The sequence below is a fragment of the Pogona vitticeps genome, chromosome 3 (genome assembly GCF_051106095.1).
Source record: "Pogona vitticeps strain Pit_001003342236 chromosome 3, PviZW2.1, whole genome shotgun sequence".
NCBI lineage: Eukaryota > Metazoa > Chordata > Lepidosauria > Squamata > Agamidae > Pogona > Pogona vitticeps.
This window is the reverse complement of record NC_135785.1, coordinates 119,047,008-119,072,067: the sequence shown is the minus strand read 5'-3', so window position 1 is coordinate 119,072,067 and position 25,060 is coordinate 119,047,008. Positions and strand designations below refer to the sequence as shown.

The 25,060-nt window shown below is 40.0% G+C and overlaps 1 protein-coding gene across 9 annotated transcripts in view; it reads left to right on the top strand.

Annotated features, from left to right (window-relative positions):
* Window positions 1-23,915, top strand: part of MAPK8 (mitogen-activated protein kinase 8) — a 36,329-nt gene extending 12,414 nt beyond the window's left edge. For 4 of the 9 annotated variants that reach the window (XM_020809646.3, XM_072994853.2, XM_072994854.2 and 1 more), the window contains 10 exons: window positions 1,258-1,387; window positions 2,586-2,644; window positions 2,758-2,896; window positions 4,533-4,698; window positions 8,453-8,524; window positions 14,514-14,696; window positions 15,657-15,781; window positions 16,798-16,861; window positions 20,508-20,585; window positions 22,325-23,915. In XM_020809646.3, coding sequence (XP_020665305.3) covers window positions 1,258-1,387; window positions 2,586-2,644; window positions 2,758-2,896; window positions 4,533-4,698; window positions 8,453-8,524; window positions 14,514-14,696; window positions 15,657-15,781; window positions 16,798-16,861; window positions 20,508-20,585; window positions 22,325-22,470 — 1,162 coding nt within the window. In that variant the 3' untranslated portion in view covers window positions 22,471-23,915. Of the gene's footprint in view, window positions 1-1,257; window positions 1,388-2,585; window positions 2,645-2,757; window positions 2,897-4,532; window positions 4,699-8,010; window positions 8,083-8,452; window positions 8,525-14,513; window positions 14,697-15,656; window positions 15,782-16,797; window positions 16,862-20,507; window positions 20,586-22,319 lie in introns of all 9 variants that reach the window. The other 5 variants (XM_078390643.1, XM_020809649.3, XM_020809647.3 and 2 more) reach the window with 4 other exon arrangements.
* The last annotated feature ends 1,145 nt before the right edge of the window (window positions 23,916-25,060 follow it).

Below are 25,060 nucleotides of genomic sequence, written 5' to 3'. Positions count from 1 at the left end.
CGTGTGTATGCTCCTTCAACTCTGTCTCCGCCTCCTGCTGCTGCTTTTGCTGTTGCCTCTGGGCCACCAGAGGGGACAAGCTGTGAGCCCTGGAAGAGGCAATTGGGCGGTGGGGGCAGCAGCAAGAGGCACCCGAGCAAGCACGCCCAAGCAACTGCTTCCTTCCGTGAAAATGACAATCAATTTTTTTTCTAATTATTTTAGGAAAAAAGTGTCATTTTATACATGGAAAAATACGGTATATAAAGAAAAACTATATAAAATGCTTTAGATAACATTTATTATGTGTTAGGAATTTATTTAGTTGTTATTGGTATAAAATACAAAGTTGGTTGGTTAAATTGCCTCAAAACTACGTAGATTTGAAACTACAATTGCTTTTATTAGGTATTTTGCTAGAGGATTTTGAGAACATTGTATACTGATTAAATCACCAAAACGCGAAAATAGAGAATTATAAGCTATCCCATGTAACACGATGTTTAACAAGCATAAATTCAATATAAAGTGAAAAACTAATTACAGTGGACCCTCGACTTACAGACGGCTCGACTTACAGACTTTTCGAGTTACAGACTTCTCTGGCTGCAAAATTTACTGTATTTTTTGCACCATAAGACTCACTTTTTTCCCACAAAACAGGGGTGTGGAAAGTCTGTGCGTCTTATGGAGCTAAGAAAACAGATTATATTTTCCTGTTTTCTTCTCCTAAAAAATTGGTGCGTCTTATGGAAAGGTGCGTCTTATGGAGCGAAAAATACGGTAGATTCGACTTGCAGCCAGAGAATCGACTTACAGACCAGAAAAAAACCAAAATGGAATAAAAATAGAATAAAAACCACTGGTTATGGGGTTAATCGGTTTTCAGTGCATTATAGGTCAATGGAGATTCGACTTACGGACTTTTCGACTTGCAACCACCATTCCAATACGGATTAATTCCTTAAGTAGAGGGTCCACTGTAAATGTTATAAAACAAAACAAAACATATTATTGAAAACATGATTTCTTTGTGTCACTGAAGTTGCTTTTGTCTAGAGATGGTCTGTGACTATCCTATGCACTTCAAACAATAGTTTTCTTTTCCCGTTAGCATTTCTTATTGCCATAGTATATCAAATATCATGGTCTTGATCCAAATGGTTAACCTTTTGCATAGCTAAGGGGTATGTCTTGAATCTGAATCTGATTCCACTTTTCAGTTTTGTTGTAAATTGTTTCATAAATATGGTTATGGCAGTTCAGATTTATTTACAGTGCAGCCTACGACTCTATCCTTGAAAGAAACGTTGCAATCAAGAAGCTAAGTCGGCCATTTCAGAATCAAACTCATGCAAAAAGAGCCTACAGAGAGCTTGTTCTCATGAAGTGTGTAAACCACAAAAATGTAAGTATATTAATGAATGATTTTGAAGGTAAACAGTGATGTGTCAAACTCAGTGTGATGAGGGCAGCTGTGCTTATATGTCAGCTTCATTTTTGTGTATTGTATGTCAGAAGAGGCATTGCTACAAGCATATTCCAGCTTTTTTCCTAGTGTCAAAAGTGAATGGGACTGTAGCAGAACATAGTGAGTAAGACACAGGGTTGTGTGTGTGTTGAGGGATTCTGTTTAGCTCTTTCAGGTGCACTTCTTGTTGAAAAAAGCAATCTTGCCTCCTCCCCATTTTAACTTGTGTGCAGATATGCACTGGGTTCAATATAAAGTAATGCATAACCTATGTATTATAGCAGCTGTCTGGTTACATGCACTGCACCCACAAAACATTCCAAAATATTGAAAACAATATAGATAACTAGGCATCTTCTTCCTTTCACTTGCAGTGGAAGTTTATAGCTAACATAAATTTCTGGGCTAAGAATTAGCAAACCCATAGTGTATGGTTGGCAAAATGTCCTGAATTATAAGTATTGAACAGCTAAGGATTTTTGAGGTAAAGGTTTGTTATAAATTTGCATCAAGTGTGAATGGTGAATCAACTATCTGCGATACTCCATTCCTTCATTTCCTACATGATGTCTTCTGAAGAAACAGAAGTTTGCCAGGGCAATATATGCATGTGTTTTTGGTGGTGAGCCTGATTTGTACAATTAGTTCATAAATGGAAAATGGGTGTTATCTGAGAGAAATGAATGTGATTATTGATCTGTTGCACATGGTATCTTGCTGATTGGAGAGGTTTCTCCAGTGATACATATTACTGTTTAACTGCTTGATTTTTGCTCATTTCTTCAAGGAAAGCAACAGCAGTTACTCATTATTTATCATGGGGGGTATTCATTGTATTTCTCAACATACATTGTTTGTAAGTTGATACATGAGAGATATATTCTAGATACTGCTGTTTCTCATTGTAGGCACACAGAAGTATAAGCTTAAGTCCTTTCTTAAAAAGGGATTTAGCTGCCTTCAAGGCTTAGATTTAAATTGGCAAAACATAAGGAAACTTCAGTGAACTCTTCTGAACTGTTAAAATGTATTCCTATTTTGCTGTTTGTTCCCTTACGTTCGTTACCTGATTTAATTATTTAAAAGGCAACCAAAATGTCTTTCAGAGTATTTATGACTTCCTTTCTTCCCATAGATCATTGGCCTTTTGAATGTCTTTACCCCACAGAAATCACTGGAAGAATTTCAAGATGTGTAAGTGTGGTTTTTGCAAGCCTCTTACGTTACCTTTTTATTGAGTACGCATTTGATGGTATGATCAAAAGTACTTGCTGTCATCTCATTTTACTTTTTGCTCTCCCTCAAAGTTACATAGTGATGGAACTCATGGATGCAAATCTCTGCCAGGTGATTCAGATGGAGCTTGACCATGAACGAATGTCCTATCTTCTCTATCAGATGCTGTGTGGCATTAAACATCTCCATTCAGCTGGGATTATTCATAGGGTTAGTGAGATTATTGTAGTTGCTCTAACATGTCTGTCTGGGTGTATTCTTCTCACTGTTAAGCAAATAGAAGACTGTTAACATGAAGAGGAAATGTATGCCTTTGCTATGTTTTTCCATAATTCTGTTACCGTCTTTTCCCGAAAATAAGACAGGGTCTCATATAAATTTTTGCTGTAAAAAATGCAGTAGAGCTTATTTTCAGGGGATGTTTTATTCCCCCCCCCCCATGTACAACAATCTACATTTATTCAAATACAGTCATGTAATTTTGGGTTGCTGCACAAAGGTAGAGGGTGGGGTTTCACTTAACTAGGGCTTATTTTTGGGGTAGGGCTTGTATTATGAGCATCCTGAAAAATCATTGTTGTTTAGTCTTTAAGTCATATCTGATGCTTAGTGACCCCATGGACCAGAGTACGCCAGGCCCTCCTGTCTTCCACTGCCTCCTGGAGTTTGGTCAAAGTCATGTTGGTAGCTTCAATGACATACCAAGTCTTATTTTCAGGTTAAGTCTTATTTTCAGGAAAACAGGGTAGAGTATTAATGAATATTTTGCATTACTTCTCAACTTTTTAAAATCTCTAAAATATTCAGATTTTTCCTCAATACTGTTTCACCAAGACTATAGTAAATTGGCTGTACTGAGAAGCTGATATTCTTCCAGTTGAGGCTGAATGTTTGTGCTAGAAAAGAAGCAGGTTTTAGGAAAGTGTTTTGTTCTGTTGTGTTCTATTTTGGACTATGGTTGTGGAATTCTTATATACAAATACGTATCACTTTCAAAGCCAAAACATTTGCCATTGTTTCTATGATAAGATGGTTAATAGGCTAAGCTGTCACTCATTGTGGTAAAGCAACGGATTATGCATTTCATCATTCTTGAAATCAGTGACTTAGTAGGCTCTATATCACTGTATTGTAGGAATAACACATCTGTTTCAAAAATCTCCTTGTGAAGCTTTCTGCTCATTCAAATTACTTCCCTTCTGTGAGCATTCAGTTTGCCTCCAGAGGTAGAAAATTGCTACAAACATTTTAGATAGATTCTTTGAAATATCAAAGCTCAGTGCTGCTTCTGTAGTCCCAGTTGTGCACCATCTTTTTATGTATCGCAATCACTACTATTTACTAGCACATCTTATGAAAGATCATACTTAATAGCATATACAGTAATGGTAATTCTGCATGCTGTGTGTTAATGGAATTTAATGTTGACATTTGATTGAAATCATTTATTTTGTCAGTTTGGGATTTCTGTGTTGACCGTCTGGGAGCTGCTATATTCAGCTCATCTAAAAATGTCTCCAATGTGACATGCATAAGAAATCTAGGGGTTTTTTCCCTGTTTTTTTTTTGGGGGGGGGTTAAATAAAAACTTAATTACAGCTGATTAATGCAACTCAAATAGTGTACTGGATTATTTCCCATCAGAAGTCATCCAGCCTTAAAAGAATTGTAGTTTTGCTGGGCACTTTTACAAGGAAAAACACTTGTGTAAGTGTTTGCTTTGTGGAAGTATTTTTCTGCATGTTGGCAAATACTTTTTTCAGTGATTGCATAGCTTCTGCTGTGGTGCTTGATACTCAAATTTGATAGTCATGCTTTCTCACTCTCTGTTTTTTTTTTCCTTAAGGATTTGAAACCTAGTAATATAGTAGTAAAATCTGACTGCACTTTGAAGATTCTTGACTTCGGGCTGGCCAGAACAGCAGGAACCAGCTTTATGATGACACCTTATGTAGTGACTCGTTACTACAGAGCACCAGAAGTTATCCTAGGAATGGGATACAAAGAAAATGGTCAGGAGCTTTAATTTTGTTCCTTAAAACAATGTTCTTTATAACTTCTCCTGCATGTATATATTTTGCAATTTCCTTTGGTGCTAAAACTTATTTTTTTAAATATAACATAAGGACCTAAATATATAATATTTTCATTTCTAGTTATTATTTGAAGGTCACTAGGAAATGCATTATATAGCCATTGGACAGTCTTGTGTGGATATCATTTGTCTATATAATATACACTCTTAGGATGCTATTTTGAGATATTTCTAAAAGTAATATTTTCTCTGGAATCTCACAGATAGTCCTGTACCTCCCCTTGAAGCATGTAGACAGGGCCAGTTGTTTTTCTTTCAGGAGAAAAAAGCTATCCTGTGCTGTGCCTCATGAGCTGTGCTGATCTGGTGGTCTTAACAGCCTAGTTCATGTTGTATTTTTTAAGGTCTGAATATTTATCTTTGTTCTTTCTTTTACTTTACCTCTTCTGGCAGCACATTCTCCCCCACCCCTGTTGTTGCCTTTAGCAAGTGTCCACAACTCCAGGTGGCCCTTGCTGGATTGTAAATCTGCATGTGGTTGCTTCATTCACTTGTGCTGGGCTCATAGCACAAGAGGGAAACGAGCAACAACAGTGGTGGTCAGCAGAATGTCCAGTGTTATTTTTCCTTCCACTAGGGCAGACAAGGGATGCTATTCTTCCAGTCCAACACCTTCTTTCTAATAGCATGCCTTCCCATAGCCGTCTACCAGATAATATCAGCAGAGGTTACTCTTATAATCTCACATTTGTATGGCCGCCATGGTTTCTGAATTTACTCAGTTCTGTATGGGAATCATGGAGACTGTCAGAAGAAGGGACTTCCTTTGTGCCCTTGTGTATCTCTTCCATCTAACAGCTTTGTAGGAGTTATTTCTCCTCAAGATGAGATATAAAAAGGCACAGCTTTCTGCAAGCAGGGATGGATGAAGGGTCTAAGTACCAACATTTGAAAGCAAGTGGTTGCCTTAAATATTAATCTACGGTACTAAAGGAAATCTCTTATCATCTCCACCTGAACTGATCCTGGTGACCAGGGGATTAGGCAATCATATTCAGTGTTTTCTCCTCAAGGACTGATGGTCATGCTTCCCACAGCAACTACAGTACATCCAAAATTTGAGTACAGTTGCTTCCAGTTTATTTAACAGCTATGCTGTTGATTACTTAAATCCCTCCCAACTTTTAATCATGTGCGTTACTTGGTTCAGAGAGGGTGTATTTTTATATGCTTTATGTCTGTTCTCTAGAAATCCATGAGTCTTCTGGTTCACAGGAGGGTACATAGTGACTACACACAAGTAAAGTAGTCTTCGAAAAACAGGCTATTTAATCTTTAAAATTTAATCTAGAAAATTAAATGTTGAATCTCACAGGCTATTGCTGCTCTAGGTCTCCAAGATAAGAAACAGACATACGTGGGAGGCTGCCTGATTTGAGTTTTCTGGCCTCCTAAGTGACAGATACCTTCTGTCCCCCGTGGAAGAAGGATATTGAGAAGCTGGAATGTGTCTGGAGGTGGGCAAACAAGATAGTAAAGGGTCTGGAAATCAGATTATGTGCAGTTTTGATTTTCTTGCTGGGAGCTTTTGATCTGAAAGAATATCCCCCCAAAAATGCACATCTGCAATCAGTTGTGCTATAGGCAATTTTGTACCCATTACTGTTGCATTTGTAGAGCACTCTTCACCGTTCTGAAACATGTGTGAAATGACCTGATATATTTATTCTGTGCTCTTTTCCAAACTGTGCACCCAGAAATGTTAAAAATGCCTTGATAATACTGCTGCTTCTAATGGTGGAATGTTTCCTTCTGTGCTGAACACAAAATTCTTAGAAAACATAGTTCACACATTCTAATAAAGCACATATTCTATGTCCAGCATTATTGCATTAGCAAGGGTAATTGACAAAATTGGGACATTTACAACATTTAAAAGTAATTTTATTCATTAATTAAAATGTCTGCCCTATCCTGTATTCAGAAATTCGTTGAGCAGACAATAACATAATTTTAGACAATCTTCTTTAATGGTATTTTTTCTTATAGTGGAACCAATTTTATTCCTCTTTATATCAAAATTTTAAAAAATGACATTTTATATTGTACTTAATTGGAAGGAGAAGGCTGTTTACAGGAAGTAAGTCTAAGTAGAACTCTCTAGTCTTGTTTAATCCTAATAACCAATAATCTTAATGTGTAAAATCAATTGATTTTATAGACTGTTTCAGATTAAATTTAGATGCATTCTAAACCAATTCTTCATTGAAATAATACATTCTTATTAACCAGCTTTTAAAATCTATTGAAAATAGGCATAAATAAGATTTTATTTTTTTAAATAAAGTACAGTTTGTCTATTGCATTTGTATGCCAGCCATCTAGTGGCAAGCCACTACTCTGGGTGGGTCACAACCAATGAAAGAACTCTTTAGAAAGTTTTTCAGGATAGCTTATGAAAGCAAGAATATACAAAAATAAGAGTAAAATATAATAACTTACAAAATTTAAAACTAATACATTAAAATTTCTGAGAATAGAACCATATTCACTTGGCACCAAAAGAATAAGACAGTGGAAAGGGAGTTCCACAAGTATACCGTATATATGTGGATCTAACTGCAGTTTCGAAGCAGACTTCAAAGGCTATATAATGCATTAAAGTAATTTTTCCCATCAACAAGTCAGTCCTGGACATTCCATGCAGCAAAGCGCAACTGATCTTCCAGGACCAAATAGACATCTAAAGATGCTCTCAGGCTGGAAACATGATTCATTAGGTTGACTGTAACCCATCCAGAATTGGGGCGGGGGGGGGGGGAGATTTCCATCAAACAGGCAAACCAACTACTCCCACAGACTTTTTCAAACTTGATTACACTTAATTCATGCTCATGTAACCTGTAATTGAATCTTGTTACTGTTTCAGGTGTTTTATGTGCATGTGTATTGCCACTGTTACTTTTTTAAGAAATTCAGTTACTGCTTATCTTTGCTTTGAGTTAGGTAATTAAAAATTATGATGGTTTTTTAAGGATTCCATAAGTATCTATGTATGGGAATTATTCTGTCATAGTCAATTGCTTCTGTTGATTCTTGCCAAGAATAGATTATTGACAGATTGGACTCTGGTGGTGTGTCCTGACAGTACATTCATAGCTTGATCTCATGGTTGCTTCTTCCTTTTGTTGGTGCTTTCTCTGCAGTTATCAATATATTGTTACATTCTGCTGCTTTTAAAAAAAAATTCATGACTGCTTTGCTTCTTCTTTTTGTGCTACAAAAATAGTGGATTTATGGTCTGTTGGGTGCATTATGGGAGAAATGGTTTGCCACAAAATCCTCTTTCCAGGAAGGGACTGTATCCTTGTGCTGTTGCAGCATGCTGAATTTTTGGTAATTTGTAGTTTTTTTTGTTTTTTGTGATGCCTCTCCCCCTCCCTATTTCTGAAATATTGCTTCTGGGAAATGCTTCCTGTGCATTTCTTCAAGATAATACCTTTTTCTATAAGTACACAAATTGTTATCAGAAGAAATTTGATTTTGTGGAGGCTGCATCTGGCCGTAGGAAATACTCTCTGCTGGTACAGCAGCAAGCTCATCTTTTCTCTCTCATTCATTTTTCATCCTACACTGCTCTTTGTTGTCATTGGGTATTGTTATTTTCTCCTTTTAACGTTCTTTTTTTGCTTTTCTTTCAATTAGTTAATGTCATTGCATTTTGTTTTCAGTTGACATTTGGTCAGTGGGGTGCATCATGGGAGAAATGATCAAAGGTGGTGTATTATTTCCTGGTACAGACCGTATCCTTACTGTGGGCTAGAATCTGAAGGTTAAATGTGTTCTGGCATTTTATTTTTTAGTGTTAAATGATATTGTTCCAACCTACTGAGGTTTTAAGTCTATATGTAAAAATGTAATATAAATATTCACTCTCTGTTTTTCCTCATATATTCTGTATCGACCTACTTGCCTGTAAAGAAATAGCTGATATGCTTCAGAGGAGCTGTACATTTGATTAAGCAATTTGAATTATTGTGCTCTTGTGCTACTTGAGCTTGAGTGGGAGGTGTTCCTGATGGGCTTCATGTACAAGACATTCAGTAAGGTTCATTACTTTATTGTGAATGTCTGGTTTCTTGTAGCATCACTTTTTGCAGGTACTTCTTTCTTATTATGCTGAGTATATTACTTTAATTATTTACATTTTTTTAGTTTTCTATTTGAACTATACCAATTATCTGACATCCTCTTGATCCTCATTTGTTTGTGAACACCTTCATTAACAGTGCTCTTTAATGTATGGTACAATTAAGATGGAGCAGTAGGAATACCTGATCTGGATGTAATCTGGAGAGTAGTAGGAAGAATCCCCTGGCCAATGATTGTCACTTGCTCAAGGCCTTTTCCAAGCCTTGATGTTTTCTTCCTTGTTTTCTGATCCCTGATTGTCCAGAACACAGATGAACTGTAATATTTAATATTGGGAAGTATATTTGCTTAATACAGCAGTTGTGCTCAGGTCAAGATTGACTTGATGCCACATGATGATTATTACTTCCCTGACTACTGCAGAAAGATGCTTAACTTAAACAGAAATGTGAGTGAGTTGGTTGCTAGGCACCCACTTGAATTGGCAACGTCAAATACATGGCACAAACTTGCACATTACAGCAAGAAACGTCTAGTCCTTGCAAATAGGTGTGGAGGAAAACACCGTTTGATTCTGATGAACACGGATACTTTGTGATTTTCCTCACTGCAATACATAACACAAAGGGGTATCTGAAGGGCTGTTTTCTAGATGAAAGTCAAAAGTTTCCCTGTGGCTACTTCAGTGTCTCTCTTCATTCAAGAGCAGAAGACAGTATGCATGGGAGGGGAGTTTAACCCTCGGTTAATATGTTATGTTCAGTAGATATTGGTTCCTTCTTTGGATTACTTTGGCACCCCCAAATAAGGATCATGCGTGTACCCCTTATAGAGTTTAACATACAGCAGAAAAACTCTTTTGTAGAGCTTTAGCTAGCCTAAAAACTACTGTCCATACATGTTCAGAGCCTTGTTTCATGTTATAAGCTGAAGAAGACCTTCTGAGGAAAAGGCTGTTTAATTTGTAATATATCAGAACATTGCAAGATTTTAATTTTAATCCATGTGAATTTTGACATCTGTAGTTAATATTAAACAAGTTATTTACTAAAGTTGCACAAGAAGTTAACAAAGGCATGACTTGAGTTTCAGAGAAAGTGAAAATTTGCACACTTTTGTGGCATTTTGGTTAGTCCTAATACAGACATTTCCCACCTGCTGGTTTTGAATTTAATTTTCTTTCTGTACCAGAATGGTAATTGGGGTTTTTGGTTTGTTTGTTTGTATGTTTATTTATTTAACTTATATGCCACCCACACTACCCAAAGGGCTCTGGGCTGGTTACAACAATTAAAATACATTTAAAAAAATAAAACAATTAAAATACAATTAAGATACTCTAAAAATTGCCATCAGGACGTACAGTTGATATTATTTCAATTAAAAGCCTTCTGGAACAGGATGGTTTTGACCTGGCACCGAAATGTCATCAGCGTCAGCGCCAGACAAATCTCCCTCGGGATGGCGTTCCATAGTCTGGGGGCAGCTGCCAAAAAGGCCCTTTGTCTACAAGCTATCCCTCTTACCTCCTTGAGGGACGGCTCTTTCAAAAGGGCCCCCTGGCTAGATCTTAACTGCCAGGTAGGCTCATATGGAAGGAGGCAGTCCTTCAGGTATCCAGGGCTTTATATGTCAAAACAAGCACTTTGAATTGGTCCCAGGCAGCAACTGGTAGCCAATGTAATTTAAACAGAATCGGCTTGATGTGTCCCCTAGCGGCCAAACCACTCACCAGCCATGCAGCTCGATTCTGGACCAGTTGCAGTCGCCGGACCGTTTTCAAAGGCAGCCTCACGTAGAGCACATTGCAATAATCTATACAAGATGTTACCAGTGCGTGTGTAACTGTCATGAGACTCCACTCGTCCAGGTAGGGCCATAGCTGGTATAATTTCCGCAGCTGAAGGAAGGTGCCCCTGGCCACCGAGTCCACCTGGGCTTCCAGAGTTAGACTGGGGTCCAGGAGCACCCCCAGGCTGTGGACCGTGTCCCTTAGGGGGAGTGTAACCCCATTCAGGGCAGGGAAATGGCCCTTCAGCCTGTCTGGCGAAGCACCCACTAACAGCACTTCCGTCTTGTCTGGATTGAGTTTCAATTTATTAACCCTCATCCAGTCCATTAGCAGGTCCAGACACGAGTTCAGCACAGAAACCGCCTCACCTGGATTGGTGGAAAACAGTAGGTAGAGCTGAGTGTCATCAGCATATTGCTGACTCCTCAGCCCAAACCTCCTGAGACCTCACCCAGCTGTTTCATGTAGATGTTAAACAGCATGGGGGACAGTATCGAGCCCTGAGGAACTCCATGACATAAACGCCATGGGGCAGAGCAACTGTTCTCCAGCACCACCCTCTGGACATGGTCAGCCAGGAAGGAGTGGAACTGCCATAAAGCGGTGCCCTCAACTCCAAACCTATCCAGCCTATCCAGAAGGACACTATGGTCGATGGTGTCAAAAGCCGCTGAGAGGTCCAGGAGTACTAACAGGGTCACACTCCCCCTGTTTCTCTCCCGGCAAAGGTCATCGTACAGGGCGACCAAAGTAGTCTCCGTACCAAAGCCTGGCTTGAAACCCGATTGAAATGGATCCAGAAAATCTGTTTCATGCAGCAGCGCCTGGTGTTGCCCGGCCATAACCCATTCCAAAACTTTGCCCAAATAAGGGAGGTTTGCCACTGGTCAGTAGTTAACCAGCAGCCTTGGTTCCAGGTTTGACTTTTTTAGGAATGGCTGAATTACTGTCTCTTTCAAGGTGGCAGGGACCACTCCCTCTCTCAAAGAGGCGTTCATGGCCTCCTGGACTCAAGTGCGAACCCCCCTGGCAGATCTTCCAATTACCCGAGATGGGCAAGGGTCGAGCGGAGTGGTGGTAGAACGGACAGATCCAAGCACTCTGTCCACATCCTCAGGTCTCAACAATTGAAACTCATCCATTAATACTTGACTTAAGCACGGCACACTGAACACATCCTCTGATTCTGCAGTAACCGTGGAGTCCAGCCCACTGCGAATCTGAGCGATTTTCCCCTCAAAATGAATGGCAAACTCATCACAGCGAGCTGATGAGCAGTCCAAGACCTCCACCGGATTTCCCGGTTGAAGAAGATCCTGGACCACCTGAAACAGCTCTGCTGGACGACATTCTGAGGAAGCAATACGGCTGGAGAAATATTGCCATTTCGCCAGCCGTTTTGCCATGAAATAAGCCCGATAATGGGCTCTAAGTCGTGTTTGATCGGACTCCCAGCAGGATTTCCTCCACCTGCGCTCCAACCGTCTCCCCTCTCGCTTCATCGCCTGCAGTTCAGAAGTATACCAAGGAGCTGTCTGGGCTCAGCGTGAAGGGAGAGAGTGCTTAGGTGCAATTGTGTCAACCGCCCGGGTCATCTCCCTATTCCATAGGGTGACCTGAGCTTAGACAGGAGTGCCAACCATATCAGACGGATAATCCCCCAGAGCATTCAGGAAACCATCCAGATCCATTAGTCTCTGAGGGTGGATCATCTTAATAGTTCCCCCACCCTTGCAGAGGGAAGAAGCTAATAGACTAAACTTGACCAGGAAGTGGTCTGACCATGACAATGGGGTCACAACCAGCCCCTCTGCATCGAAACCACCATCTTCCAGTCCCATTGAGAAAACCAGGTCCAGGGTATGGCCCTTCTCATGTGTTGGGCTGATGACACATTGAGGCAGCCCCATGGTTGTCATGGTGGCCATGAAGTCCTGAGCCACCCCAGTCAAGGCAGCCTCAGCATGGATGTTGAGGTCCCCCAGCACTAACAGCCTGAGAGGCCTCAACACCAGGTCTGAGACTACCTCTGTCAGCTCAGGCAGGGAGACTGCTGGTACGCAGCAGGGTGGGTGGTACACCAACAGAATCCCCAGTAAGCCCAACACACAATACAGGCCCTCAAGACCTCCTCTCAAAGGGATAGGAAGCCTGGTCAAGGAGACAGAACTCCTACAGACTATAGCAACTCCCTCTCCCCAACCCTCCAAGCGACATTGGTGTTGGACCGAGTACCCAGGTGGACACAACTGGAAGAGGGGAACACCACCCTCCTCTCCCACCCAAGGTCTCAGTAATGCATGTCAGGACAGCACCCTTATCAAGAATCACATCATAGATGAGGGCAGTCTTATTTTGTACTGACCTGGCGTTCATCAACAGCACCGTGTGGCTCGAGGGTTTGCTGATATGGTCACCTGATACCATCTGGTTGCGGGTAGGACTAGAAGAGGGGATAGATGTAAGATATCTAATCTCTCTTCTCCTACGTGGGCATGTTCTAACCCCACCGCCATTCCTTTCCCTACCCAGCACCATCTCAATGGCTGCCCCCTCCAACGCCCTCCCCCCTTCCTGTTCCTTCAGATCCACTGTGGGTCTCTTTGTAAGTAACCTGATGGCAATTGATAATCACAATAAAAACCCCTTCTAAAGCCCCTTCTCCCCCCCCCAAGAGCACAGCCACACTGTCTCTCACTCAGTCCCTGAGGGATGCAGATGATGAAGACTCCCCTGAAGGCAGGAATGCTGGTTTATTTTGTGTTTGTTTCAGCGTCTGTTCTGTTATTTTGACTGAACTAGAATGATAAGACTTTTCTCTGGAATGAGAACTATTTACATAAATGTTTGGACAGTGGATGAATCTGCTATTTTTAAATTGTATTTATTTTTTTCGGTGACAAAAGGGATCAGGGCATGTTTAGATGTATCACTTGTACATGTTGGCTCTCTTCCAAGAGCATTTAGAATTCCCTATAGTAAGAGCTTTGTGTGCACATAATTATTTGAGGTCAAAGTGGATGGCAAACCATAATAGCAACCGTCTCATGGATGGGCCCAGTTATTCTGGTGCTTTTGTAAGTGCCTCTTCTTCAAAATAAATTTGGAGAACCATTGAAATTTTTGAGAACCATTGAAAACCATGGCTGAAACTCCAGCAAGTTCTCTTTTACATACAAGGACATTTTTCTCCTGTATTCTCAGTAGAAGACGGACATGCTTTTTTGGAGTCTTGTTTCTAAAAGGATTAGAAAGTAGTAATAGATTATATTTTGAATGAGAAAACAGTGCATTCTTTATAAAGGTCAGATCTGTATCTGTTTAAATGCTATAGAAATACGATAAAGAGAATGCCATGTTTAAGATGAAAGGTTAGTCTTCAGTACTAACAACTGAAGCTTTAGCTTTAAATTAGAGTTTACTTGTCTTTCACTTCTAGTTTTATGCTGACACCTCAAGCAAAAATACTTTTATTTTCTAACAATTCTGATAAAATATTTCCCCCAGTTTAGTCTTGTTGAGTATATGTGGAGTTTTGGCAAATACACCTTCCTTCTTAATATCATTGATAGAAGAATGCATTTGGATAATTTGCTCTTCTGTGCAATACTGCAAGCCCATGTTTAAGTTGAGCCTTGAAATTATTAGATAGCCACAATGGAATTCCTCCCAACTTGTCCTGTGTGAGGTGATCGACCATTAAAAACGAAAATAGCTGAGGAGGAAAACAGCTATTGGACTCATCATTTTCTACTAAGGAATTATTGTTGGTCATAACTAACCTATTATTTGATGTGATTTTCAATATATTATTAGATATGCAATTTTTCTTAGTTCCTTGATCTCAGATATTGATCAGTGGAATAAAGTTATTGAACAGTTAGGGACACCATGTCCTGAATTCATGAAGAAACTACAACCAACAGTGAGAACATATGTGGAAAACAGGCCTAAATATGCTGGCTATAGTTTTGAGAAGCTTTTCCCAGATGTCCTTTTTCCAGTTGACTCTGAGCACAATAAACTCAAAGGTAAGATTTGATTGATCTCCCCCCCCCCCCGGTAAATTTAGAAACTCTGCCATGAAAAGTGCTTGCATTTACATGCTTTTGAACTGCTAGGTTGGCAGGAACTGGGACAAGCGACGGGAGCTCACTCCGTCTCGTGGATTCAATCTTGCGACGGCTGGTCTTTTGACCTTGCAGCACACACAGGCTTCTGCGGTTTAACCCGCAACGCCACCACGTCCCCTGTTATTAAGTACATAAACAAGCATAATTAAATAAATATTTCCATGTTAGGTTGTGGCACCCATGTGTTTGCCCTCTTTCATTTCACCCTCTTAGCCCTATGACAACCTATTGGACTGATGAGCAAGTCTGTCTTCTTCCTTCTGATCTGTGTCACTAACAATGCACACTCCTACCCTTTTGTGGAGTCTCATAATTAGTGATGCAATAGCCTTGGTGGTGAATCGGAACGTTTGAGGCCATCGAGACTGTGCCCCCTCCCTCATAGTATGTTCTTACCTCTGACCTCATGCTGTCCAGCCAGGATGTAGTGTGAGCTCCGGGTCAGCCCTGTACTCTCTGCTAGTTCCAAGCTTAGAGCTGTAGCCATGTTGGGGGTAGGGTAGGTGGGTGGGATTCTGCCAATATGAATACAAGACTCTGCTACCTCCTGAGCTTTTGTGTTGGAGGAGAAAAATGGTTCTCTCTTGCTCTGTGCTTGCTGAATGTTTAGTAGCAGACATTAAAATGAAAAAGAGAAGCCTTTCTGGTAGCTAGAGAAGGAAGAGTGAGACTAGTTCTGGCTCTGTCCTTTTATCTGGCAAGTGTAGAACAAAATAAATGGTTTGGCTGTATTTTTCAAATAAGCTATGTAACCAAGTAGCTTGGTCTTGTTTTATATAATGCCTTGACCCACAGCCCTGTACACTGTTGTCTCAAATGTTTAAATATTTAATTCTCTCTTAAATGTTACTCTTGTAGCCAGTCAGGCAAGAGATTTGTTATCCAAAATGCTGGTGATCGATGCATCAAAAAGAATCTCAGTAGATGAAGCTTTGCAGCACCCATACATCAATGTCTGGTATGACCCTTCGGAAGCAGAAGCAGTAAGTTTCTATATTCCGGATTCTGTGCCGTGAAAATGTTCGGTCATGATTTCAAGTGCCAGAGGGTAACTTAGTAAGGCTGTTTTTCTGCTCTCTAACCAGCAGTTTATTATGCATTCTTAGTTTGGCATTTCAGAAGATTCAGAGTTAGCATTTTAGCAAAGCTGGGCTTTTTCAAATACTGATCTAAAATGCTTTACAAAGGTCTTCTGTAAATCCAATATGTGGTGATGTACAGATGCAGAAGGCTCAAAATGATTCCTGCACTGATTGTTTCTATTGTCTTTGGTGCCTGGATATAGCTAAATCTGATTGGTTTCATAGAATTCTGTTGTGACCTCTTAATGACCAATATCACTTGAGACTGAATGAAAGGGAGACAAGAATTGGCTGCCAAAACATCAACAGAGGAAGGAAATGGGCTCACAAAATTTGCAAATAACCATGAAGAAAGTAGCACTGAGTGCTTCGATAATGTGTTGCTGATACTGGTTTTTGGGAGATTCCTTTGCTATTTGCAAGGAGCACCTCCCTTATTTTTGTTTGCAATGTAGCAGTCTAATTACTGGAATTACTAATTTTTTAAAAGAATTATCCTTATTGCTTCTTTTTGTCTGCTTTCTGATACGGCAAGCCTAAGAATCTGGAACCCGAACCCTAGAATCAGCCACCCTTGTCCTTTCAGTGGTGGTGTCCAGTTCATGTTTTATAATCAACATGGGGTCAGGCACTCAGATTCCAAACATCTTTTCTGGTTCATAAGGTTACTCAGCCAGTGTTTGTGTAGTATCCCAGAAAAGAAGTGAGAAACATATTAGTATTGTAGCTAAGAAATGAAAGGTTGCCTCCCAGTAATTTCCTGAGAAGAGTTCTGAACGGTGAAAGGTGCTGAGAGATTCTTCTGGCTGAACTGCTTTAATAGTTTTACTCCAGTACTGAATTGAGAGTGCACATTTATATTTAGAGTGATATCTGCTGTCTTGTCCTAAAATTTATCCACTTCATTCTGTTACTAGCCTCCTCCAAAGATACCAGACAAACAACTAGATGAAAGGGAGCACACGATAGAAGAATGGAAAGGTGAGAAGAATATTTTCATTTTGGACGAAAGTATAATATGATATATTGGTAAAGCTTTTGTTTCATTATTTTTAAATGCTAAATAGAGTTCTATATGTGTCCTTGCTAACTATATTGGGGTAACAGGCAACTCCAGCAATTTCCTAAATTTAACATATGTTAGAGGCTTTTTTTTCAGTCCTTCAATGCTGAAAGTTGAGAAAGTTGCTGGGAAATGCAGGAGTTTTGTGTCACATCAGTAACATACTTCCTATTTAGCCACTGTGGTTACTCCAGATTTGGACCTAGATAGCTGCAAATGGCAGAATGGTGCATCCAAGAGGTAAAGTTGTCTCTTCAATGGAATGAACATATAAAGTCCAAGAAGTGAAGTTGTCATTCTGTGTTTTAAGTCCCAGTCTGATCACCTAGACTGACAACAGCTTGAAGGTCACTAGATCCCCCTACTATAGGTAGAACTGCTGGACAGCTCAGTGGTTTGGGTACAGTGGTGGCTCGCAAGACGATGTTAATTCGTTCCACAAAAATCACTGTCTTGCGAAAACATAATCTTGCAAAACGCTGTTCCCCATTGGAATGCATTGAAATCTATTTAATGCGTTCCAACAGGAAAAACATTGTCTTGCGAAAATCGTCCATAGAAAACATCGTCTTGCGAAGCGCAACAGCGATCGCAAAAACTAATCGTCTTGTGGATTAATCGTCCTGCGAGGCAATCGTCTTGCGAGGCACCACTGTATTTGGCTGCAGAGCTGGAGACTGAAAAACAAGTTACGAGTCCCTCCCAGTACCTTCTGTACATCTGGATCTCTCGTCTCAAGTTCTTGTATTCTACCCAGATGTGGTATGGCTCTACCTAGGTATGTGGAGGCTGAGAGGCAGGCCAGAAGAGTTTAGGTTATTTGGATAAAATAATTTCCATGTTTCTTTCATTAAGGCATTGAGTAACAAAAAAAATATTAGAGGCTACATGAAAGGTTTTCATGTAATTTTATAAATCCAATTGCATTGATTTTTTTGTATGTGTTTTTGTTTCACCTCCTTTACCTCTTCTGACCAGAACTTGAGAAAGGGCTTTATCTTAACACACTCAAGTATCAGGAAACTGACTTATCCTCAGTGCTATCAGGGCCATGCCATCCACTGATGTTTGCACATCCATACCTCATATGTCTTCTCTGAGCTATTGCTCATCTTTCTTCTCTTAACAGTCTCTCCTAGCCCAGCTTTATCCTAAAGATCCTTAACAAGCCTCTGCAGGAACCCAGATGAGAAGGCCCTCTTCCTCTGCTTTCATTCAGGGTGATCTTTCTAGTCACTGTCACCTCAGTAGGAAGGGTGTCAGGGTTTTTTTGCACTGTCTGTCCACAAAGATCTCTATACCTTTTGTGAGGGGATCCAGGTTACTTCCCATCTCATTTTTTTCTTTCTAAGTTTTCTTCTTTCATATGTCTCAGGATGTGTTGTTACTTTCCTTCTATGGCAGATCCTCTCACATCTCAGAGAAACAGTGGCATAGTTTTGACCTTTCTGTCAATGAAACAAGAGACCAAAATGTTATGGCATCTTAAATACTAACTGCTTTATTTTAATGACCTAAGTAGCTTGATTCCAAGCTATCTAAAAGACCGTATCTCCCTTTATGAGCCTACCTCAGTATTAACCAGGAGAGGTCTTTTTCTTGGTCCCAACACCCTCAAAGATGCTTTTGAAGTCCATTATGTCCACAGGAGAGAGCCTTCTCTGTTGCTGTTCCCAGACAGCCCTTGGTTGATCAAGGGCTTTTTTTTTTTTTTGAAAGGGATCATTTTATTCTATGTTTACTTGTGTCTTTAATATTGTTCTTATTATAAATTACAAATTTTAATATAATTAACACTTTTTAAATATTGTATAGCAAAGCTAATCTGAATAAATGTACAGTGGTGCCTCGCATAGCGAACGCTTCGCTATGCGATGAAACTGCACAACGAGGGGTCCCGGGCCATCGCTGGAGCGTTCGCTCAGCGATGGCCCCTATGGGCTTTTTTCGCTATGCGATGATCGCGCAGACGCGATCAAAGCATAGCAAACAGCTGATTGGCAGTTCCAAAATGGCCGCCGCTAAAACAAAAGGGCAACCGCTGTTTTGCCTCACTAACGAGGCATCCAAAATGGCTGCCGCAATGGAGGAAACTCGCAGAATGGTGAGTTTTAAGTCCATAGGAACGTATTAAATCAGTTTTAATACATTCCTATGGGCTTTTTTATTTCACTTAACGATGGATTCGCTGAGCGAGGGTTAATCCGGAACGGATTAACCTCGCTAAGCGAGGCACCACTGTAAATGAAATCCAGCATCCATTTCCCACATGCAAATGATCTGGGAGCAGCCATTGAGAAGGTGCTCATGTTCTCACCAGCATGACTAAGAGAATGATAAGTGCAAAAGAAGGTCTAGCCTGAAGACCTTAAACCTGAGGTAGACTCATATAGGGGAATAGAAACCTTCAGATTATTTGAGCAACTTTCATTTATTTTTGGAAGTGGATTGGTGGTTCGTAAAGATATTGCAACAAGGTGGTTGTGTGCCTCTTTTAACTGGTCCAGGCAGCAGTTTTGTTGCCGATCTGGACCAGTTTGAGTTTCCAAACACTCTTCAAAGACAGCCGCACTTGAAGAACATTACAATAATCCAAATGATATATTGCTAAAATTTATGTCACCTTGCTCACCTCGAGGAATGTGTGTAGCTGATGCACTAGTTTCAAATATGCAAACACATTTCCATTTAGTGCAGAAACCTATGCTTAGGGTTGAATCCAGATGTTACACCCAGAGTGCAAAACAATTTTCAGGGAAGATAATTGCATGTTGAATCCCAGTCCTGATCTGCCTTTTCAAATAGTTTGAAGTAACATTGTGATTAAGGTTCAATCTCCTTGATCCGTTCCATTATTACCAGAAGCTAGTTTAAAATTGAAGCAGAGTTGGGTCAGCACATCTGTGGGACAAAACTCAAACTCTGGACAACCTCTCCTACCAGATTAGTGATTGTATTAGTACTTCTCTACAGTGAAGCCAGAGTGACGGTTGCAGAAGGAAACTGAGTACCACTGAATAGGGTGCTGATAACAAGTGTTGAGGAAACTTGCAGTCACAAATTTTAAGATTAGGAGAATGTTTATTGTGCAGATAAAATTTACAGAAATTGAGTGTGTGTGGGTTTCAGAATGCTTTTTTATGCAGATTAGCTGCCAGTCTTGAAGAGGATTCTGAGGCTTTGTGAAAAAAGTACCTTAGGCAGTTACTAATCGCAGGTAGTGGTGTTTATTACAAAGACTCCAGAGATAAATATATACCCATCTGTATTCTCTTTGGGGGGGGAGAGGGAGAGGGAGAGAGAAAAGGTCTTTTTAGTGTTGCATCTTTACTTCAAAGGCTTCTGCCCCAAGGCCGCATAGGCAGGATGAATCAAGGAAACACTAAGTAATTTCAGCTTCAAGCAGAACAGTTGTGTGATTTGACTCGTCTACTGTGCTCCAATCTAAGAGTGCTGATTTGTCAGAAGTATATCTTCTGGAAAATATGAGTGTTAACATATGAGACTGCTTCTTTAGATTATTTGAAATACTGTATAGGTAACACTACACCTGATGATTTTCAGAGCTGATTTACAAGGAAGTTATGGACCTGGAGGAAAGAACCAAGAACGGAGTTATACGTGGACAGCCGCCTCCTTTAGGTTGGTTGCAATAAAAATGTTCAGTTATTGCTATTTATGTGAAACACAGACAAATTTGTTCAATCTGAGTAACGCAGGCAATGATCCTGCCTGATATTCTGCATGTAAACATCTCTTTAATTTGTATGTGGTGAAAGTATGCATATAGCTAGTTATAAGTTATTTCCATGATTGTAGCAATTTGTTTAGGGAACAAAAGACACCGTAGTATTAATATTTGGCACTTAGGTGCTTCCAGTTCATTGTTGTCCTACACAATCAGATGGACAAGAATATCTACTATTAGAAAGGCTGTTACAAAGCAGGTAGTTTTATCTATCTGTTTAAAAGTCAATGGAGCCTGTTTGGGTTTATCATATGTGGAAACAAAACATGCTTCTGTAAGAGAAGGAGAATTTGTTCTCAGTTCTCTATTACGAGATCAAGGATCTTACTTGAGCAAGATCAACAACAGGCTTGGGGCTTCCACGATAGTCTGCTACAGATAGAAACGAGAGTACTAGAAGAGACTGTTAGCCCAGTTAGAGAATAGATTACCCTAGATCATTTTAGAATTTATTGACTCAGTCTTATCTGTCTTGTTCTGTGCTGGGCAAAAGCACACAGAGTTTCCAGACAGAGAAGCCCTAAATCAGGGAAAGACAAAGCAGTGGGATCAGGTACTGAAGAGCACACCAGAGCACACAACCAGGACAGGGCAATCCAGAGCTATTGTCCAGAGGTGAAGGCCATCTACCGCAATCCACAAAGTAGAGCCAAAGGTGTAATCCAAACAGTCCAGGAGGTAGAACAAGTCCGGCATGCAGGAAATAGGTACAGGAACTCGTAGGAACATCTGTAGTGGCTTACAATACAAAGAGAGGGCTTTTGTAAAGGTGGCCTTCTCACCTACAGACATTTGGGAAGCAGAGGAAAGAACGATGCTGCAGAATTTGGCCCTGGGATCTCCTGGGGAGGAAAAGCCTGCTTCTGAGGCTCTGTTCTCTGTTCCCCTGAGGAGGGCCTTGAAGAGTCCTTCCCTGCAGCTGGTCTCTTCGTCTTGGAGCCCTTGTTGGGAGAAATGCGGCATATAAATAAAACTAATAAATAATCTTGGGGCTTCAAACTATGCTGTGTCCTTCAGTTGTCTCTGTTTCTATGGACTGCGTGGAAGTCCCACCTTTTACTCGGCTCTTGTCACCCTCAGGCTCTGGCTCCTAACTTCCTGAGAGCCGAGACTCTGTGGGACTGGGCATTTTTTTTTCTTCCCTGCTGGGTTCTAGAATGTTTGGGTTAATTCCTTGCTGGAAGATGCCTCTGACAGGGACACAACATTATTGTTCCTAACGAATACTCCTTGTCTTCATGAGGGCTGAATATCAGGATATCTTCATCGTTTGCTGAGCGCTTGCAGCAAAGCATGAAATCTGCCCATCTCCTGCCTCTATGGATGCCATATTAGATCATGTTGTTGCCCACAAGGCGAAAAACAAAGGGGGCGGGGATGACAAATTAAGGAGATCATAGTGACTGTCCCCCCCTCCCCATTTTTATGTTTGTCTCTCTTGGTATCTTAGACAAGGTGATAATCACATCAGCTGATAAGAAAAGTAAAGCAAATTATTGTTTTCTCAGTTAGTTCTTCATGTGAACAAGACTTAAGCTCATCGTAGCTAACTAGCGGAAGATAAATTAGAGCAAATGCTGCAGTTAGCTATTCTTTCTGTAACTGAATCGATGTTCTATTTCTCATAGCACAGGTGCAGCAGTGATCAGTAGCTCTCGGCATCCATCTTCATCGTCATCTGTCAATGATGTGTCGTCAATGTCCACTGACCCAACACTGGCCTCTGATACAGACAGCAGTCTGGAAACATCAGCAGGTCCTTTAGGGTGCTGTAGATGACTACTTGATGTAAGGGCTGGGGGGAGGGGTCTTTTAGTTGCAGAAATCAGGGGTATTATTTGGGGGCAACTTCAGAGGTAAAGTGGGTTTGATTTGAGAGTGCTAATTTTGAATTGTTAAGTTGTTTTAATAGCAAGCCACAGTGCTTCCCTGTAATTAAATGTACAGTGTTAAACTTAATTTTTATCACGGATTTGAAAAGCTACATGTTTTATTACTGTGATGCTCACTTTGTTTTTTTTTTAAATTGCCTATGTAATATATGTGTTATTAAATGTCTTCCATTTGCTACATCACAGCTTTATTTAAGGTTTTCTTTTCAGAATAGTGTTTCTAGCTTTACCTGTCCTGTACAGAATTATTATTTTTTCAGTCTGTAAGCTTAATATTTTCTTTTTTATACATGTTGTTATGTGAAAAATGTAATTATAGGTTAAGGTATAACAAACAGGATAGCAACCCTAAACAAAGAGGCTTGTGTGTGGCTTATAGGGATACCTTTGTAATCTTTAGCAGTGGTGCATCAGAAGCAAATGTGTTCTGCCCAAAGTGACATTCTTCTGGAATGATGACTTCTGATCACACAAAACAAGGTGGTGGCACATGACAGAACAAAGTGATGCTGAAAATAAACATTTCAGTTCCAGTTGCCTTTAGCCCGTCTCTTCACTCACAGCTAATGTTGATCAGCAGAGCAGATTCATGTTTCCCCACATTGTTTCACTGTGCGGTTCCATCCTGTACTCATTCTTCTGTGCGGAGACTGATACTGTTCTTGGTTGCAAACACTCTTCTTTTTCTCCCTCAAGTACTTTTCCCATCCGTGGGTTCCTGTAGTGAAGGATTTGTATAAGTGGACAAAGAGACACTGCTTCAAAGAAATCCATCCAGTTAGATGAACACCATTGCTCTTTTTTACTCACTAGAGCATTAGACTAGCATGATAGAAATCCCCAAAGCTGAAATCGTTCTGAAGCCATGATTTTTTTAGTAGTTTTCAGCATCTCGATTTTCTATGAACTATGTAGAAATGCTAAATATCATGTAAATCGTGTTGCTCCTTGCTGAAGTGTGTTACCTGTTTATAGTATACATCACTGAATGATTTTTGTGTGCGCGCGCAGCGGACTTAATTGCTGTATGAGTAAAACAATCATTGAGAATATATCCTTAGAAAATGCAATGTTTTTGTGAATTAAGGCTGGACTGACTGCCTTATGTAGATAGAAATATTTTGTCTAGTGGATATAAATGTGAACACAAATGTACATCCAACAAATATTAAACAAAATAGCACAAGCATTTTGTTGGATACAGTCATGAAGACTGAGAGAATTGATGTTCAATTTCTCAAGGAATCTGCCTGAAATTGTCTTGTGTTTTATTCATCAAGTAAAGGTTTGGTTCAATTTTTTTTTTTAAAAAAAAAAACATTGTTTTCAAAACTTTCTTGTGTATGTGTGGTTTAATAATTGCAAGAAATGTAAGCATGTTAAAACTCAGTATATGAACCAGATTTGATGATGTCATGGTGTTAGTCTGGAAAATAGTCAAATGTCATTCGCAATATGTGCAAAGGCTGGGGCAGATTCTGAGGCTGAATGAGTAGTTCTTCTCACGTCCCAATCAACTTGTAGCCACTTTCTTTTACTCTCCTAAAAATCACTGAATGTGCATCCCAGCGTAGTAGCATTTCTGAAATAAGTAGCAGCATTTTATCAAGTGCAAATATTTAATGGCAACATTTATTAATTGTGCAAACAAACAAGAGAAGGAAAACCAGATGCATAAATATAAGATGGCTGATAGCTGGCTTGGCAGTAATATCCCAGCAACATCTGTAAAAAGATCTAAGAGTCTTAGTAGACCACATGCCTAACATGAGTCAGCAGCAAGATGGCAGCAATATATATATATATAATAAAATGCAGTACTGTACTTGGTTGCATCAAGAGAAAATGGTGTCCAGATCAAGGGAAGCACTATATCACTATATTCTGCTTTGTTTCGCTCTCAGCTGGAATACTCTGTCCAATTTTGGGCACTACAGTTTAAGAAGGCTTTTGACAAGCTGGTGTCCAGAAGATGGCAAGCAGGAGGGTAAAAGGTCTGGAAACCAAACCTTATGATGAACGATTGAGGGAACTGGGTGTGTTTAGCCTTTGGAGAGAAGACTGAGATGTGATATGATTGCTTTCTTCAAATATTTGAAGGACTGTCACTTGAAAGATGCAGCCAGCTTGTTTTCTCTAGCTTCAGAGGTCCCAAAGTAATAGATTTAAAACTGTGAGCAAGAAAACTGTACAAATGTTAGAAAGAAGTTTGTGATAGTAAGCTGTTTGACAGTGGAATGGAGTGCTGTGAATCGTGGTGGTCTATTGCATTAGTGTTCTTTAAACAAAGGTTGGCTGGCCACCTGTTACGGATGCTGTAATTGTGGATGACTTGTTCTGGCAGGAAGTGGACTCAGTGGTCCACTAGGAGCGTTCCAGGTATACAGTTCTATGACTCTGTGATTCTTAATATCATCAATAAGATATTTAAATGGAATGTCACTGGACCGCAGTCATTATGTTAAACATACTATTTC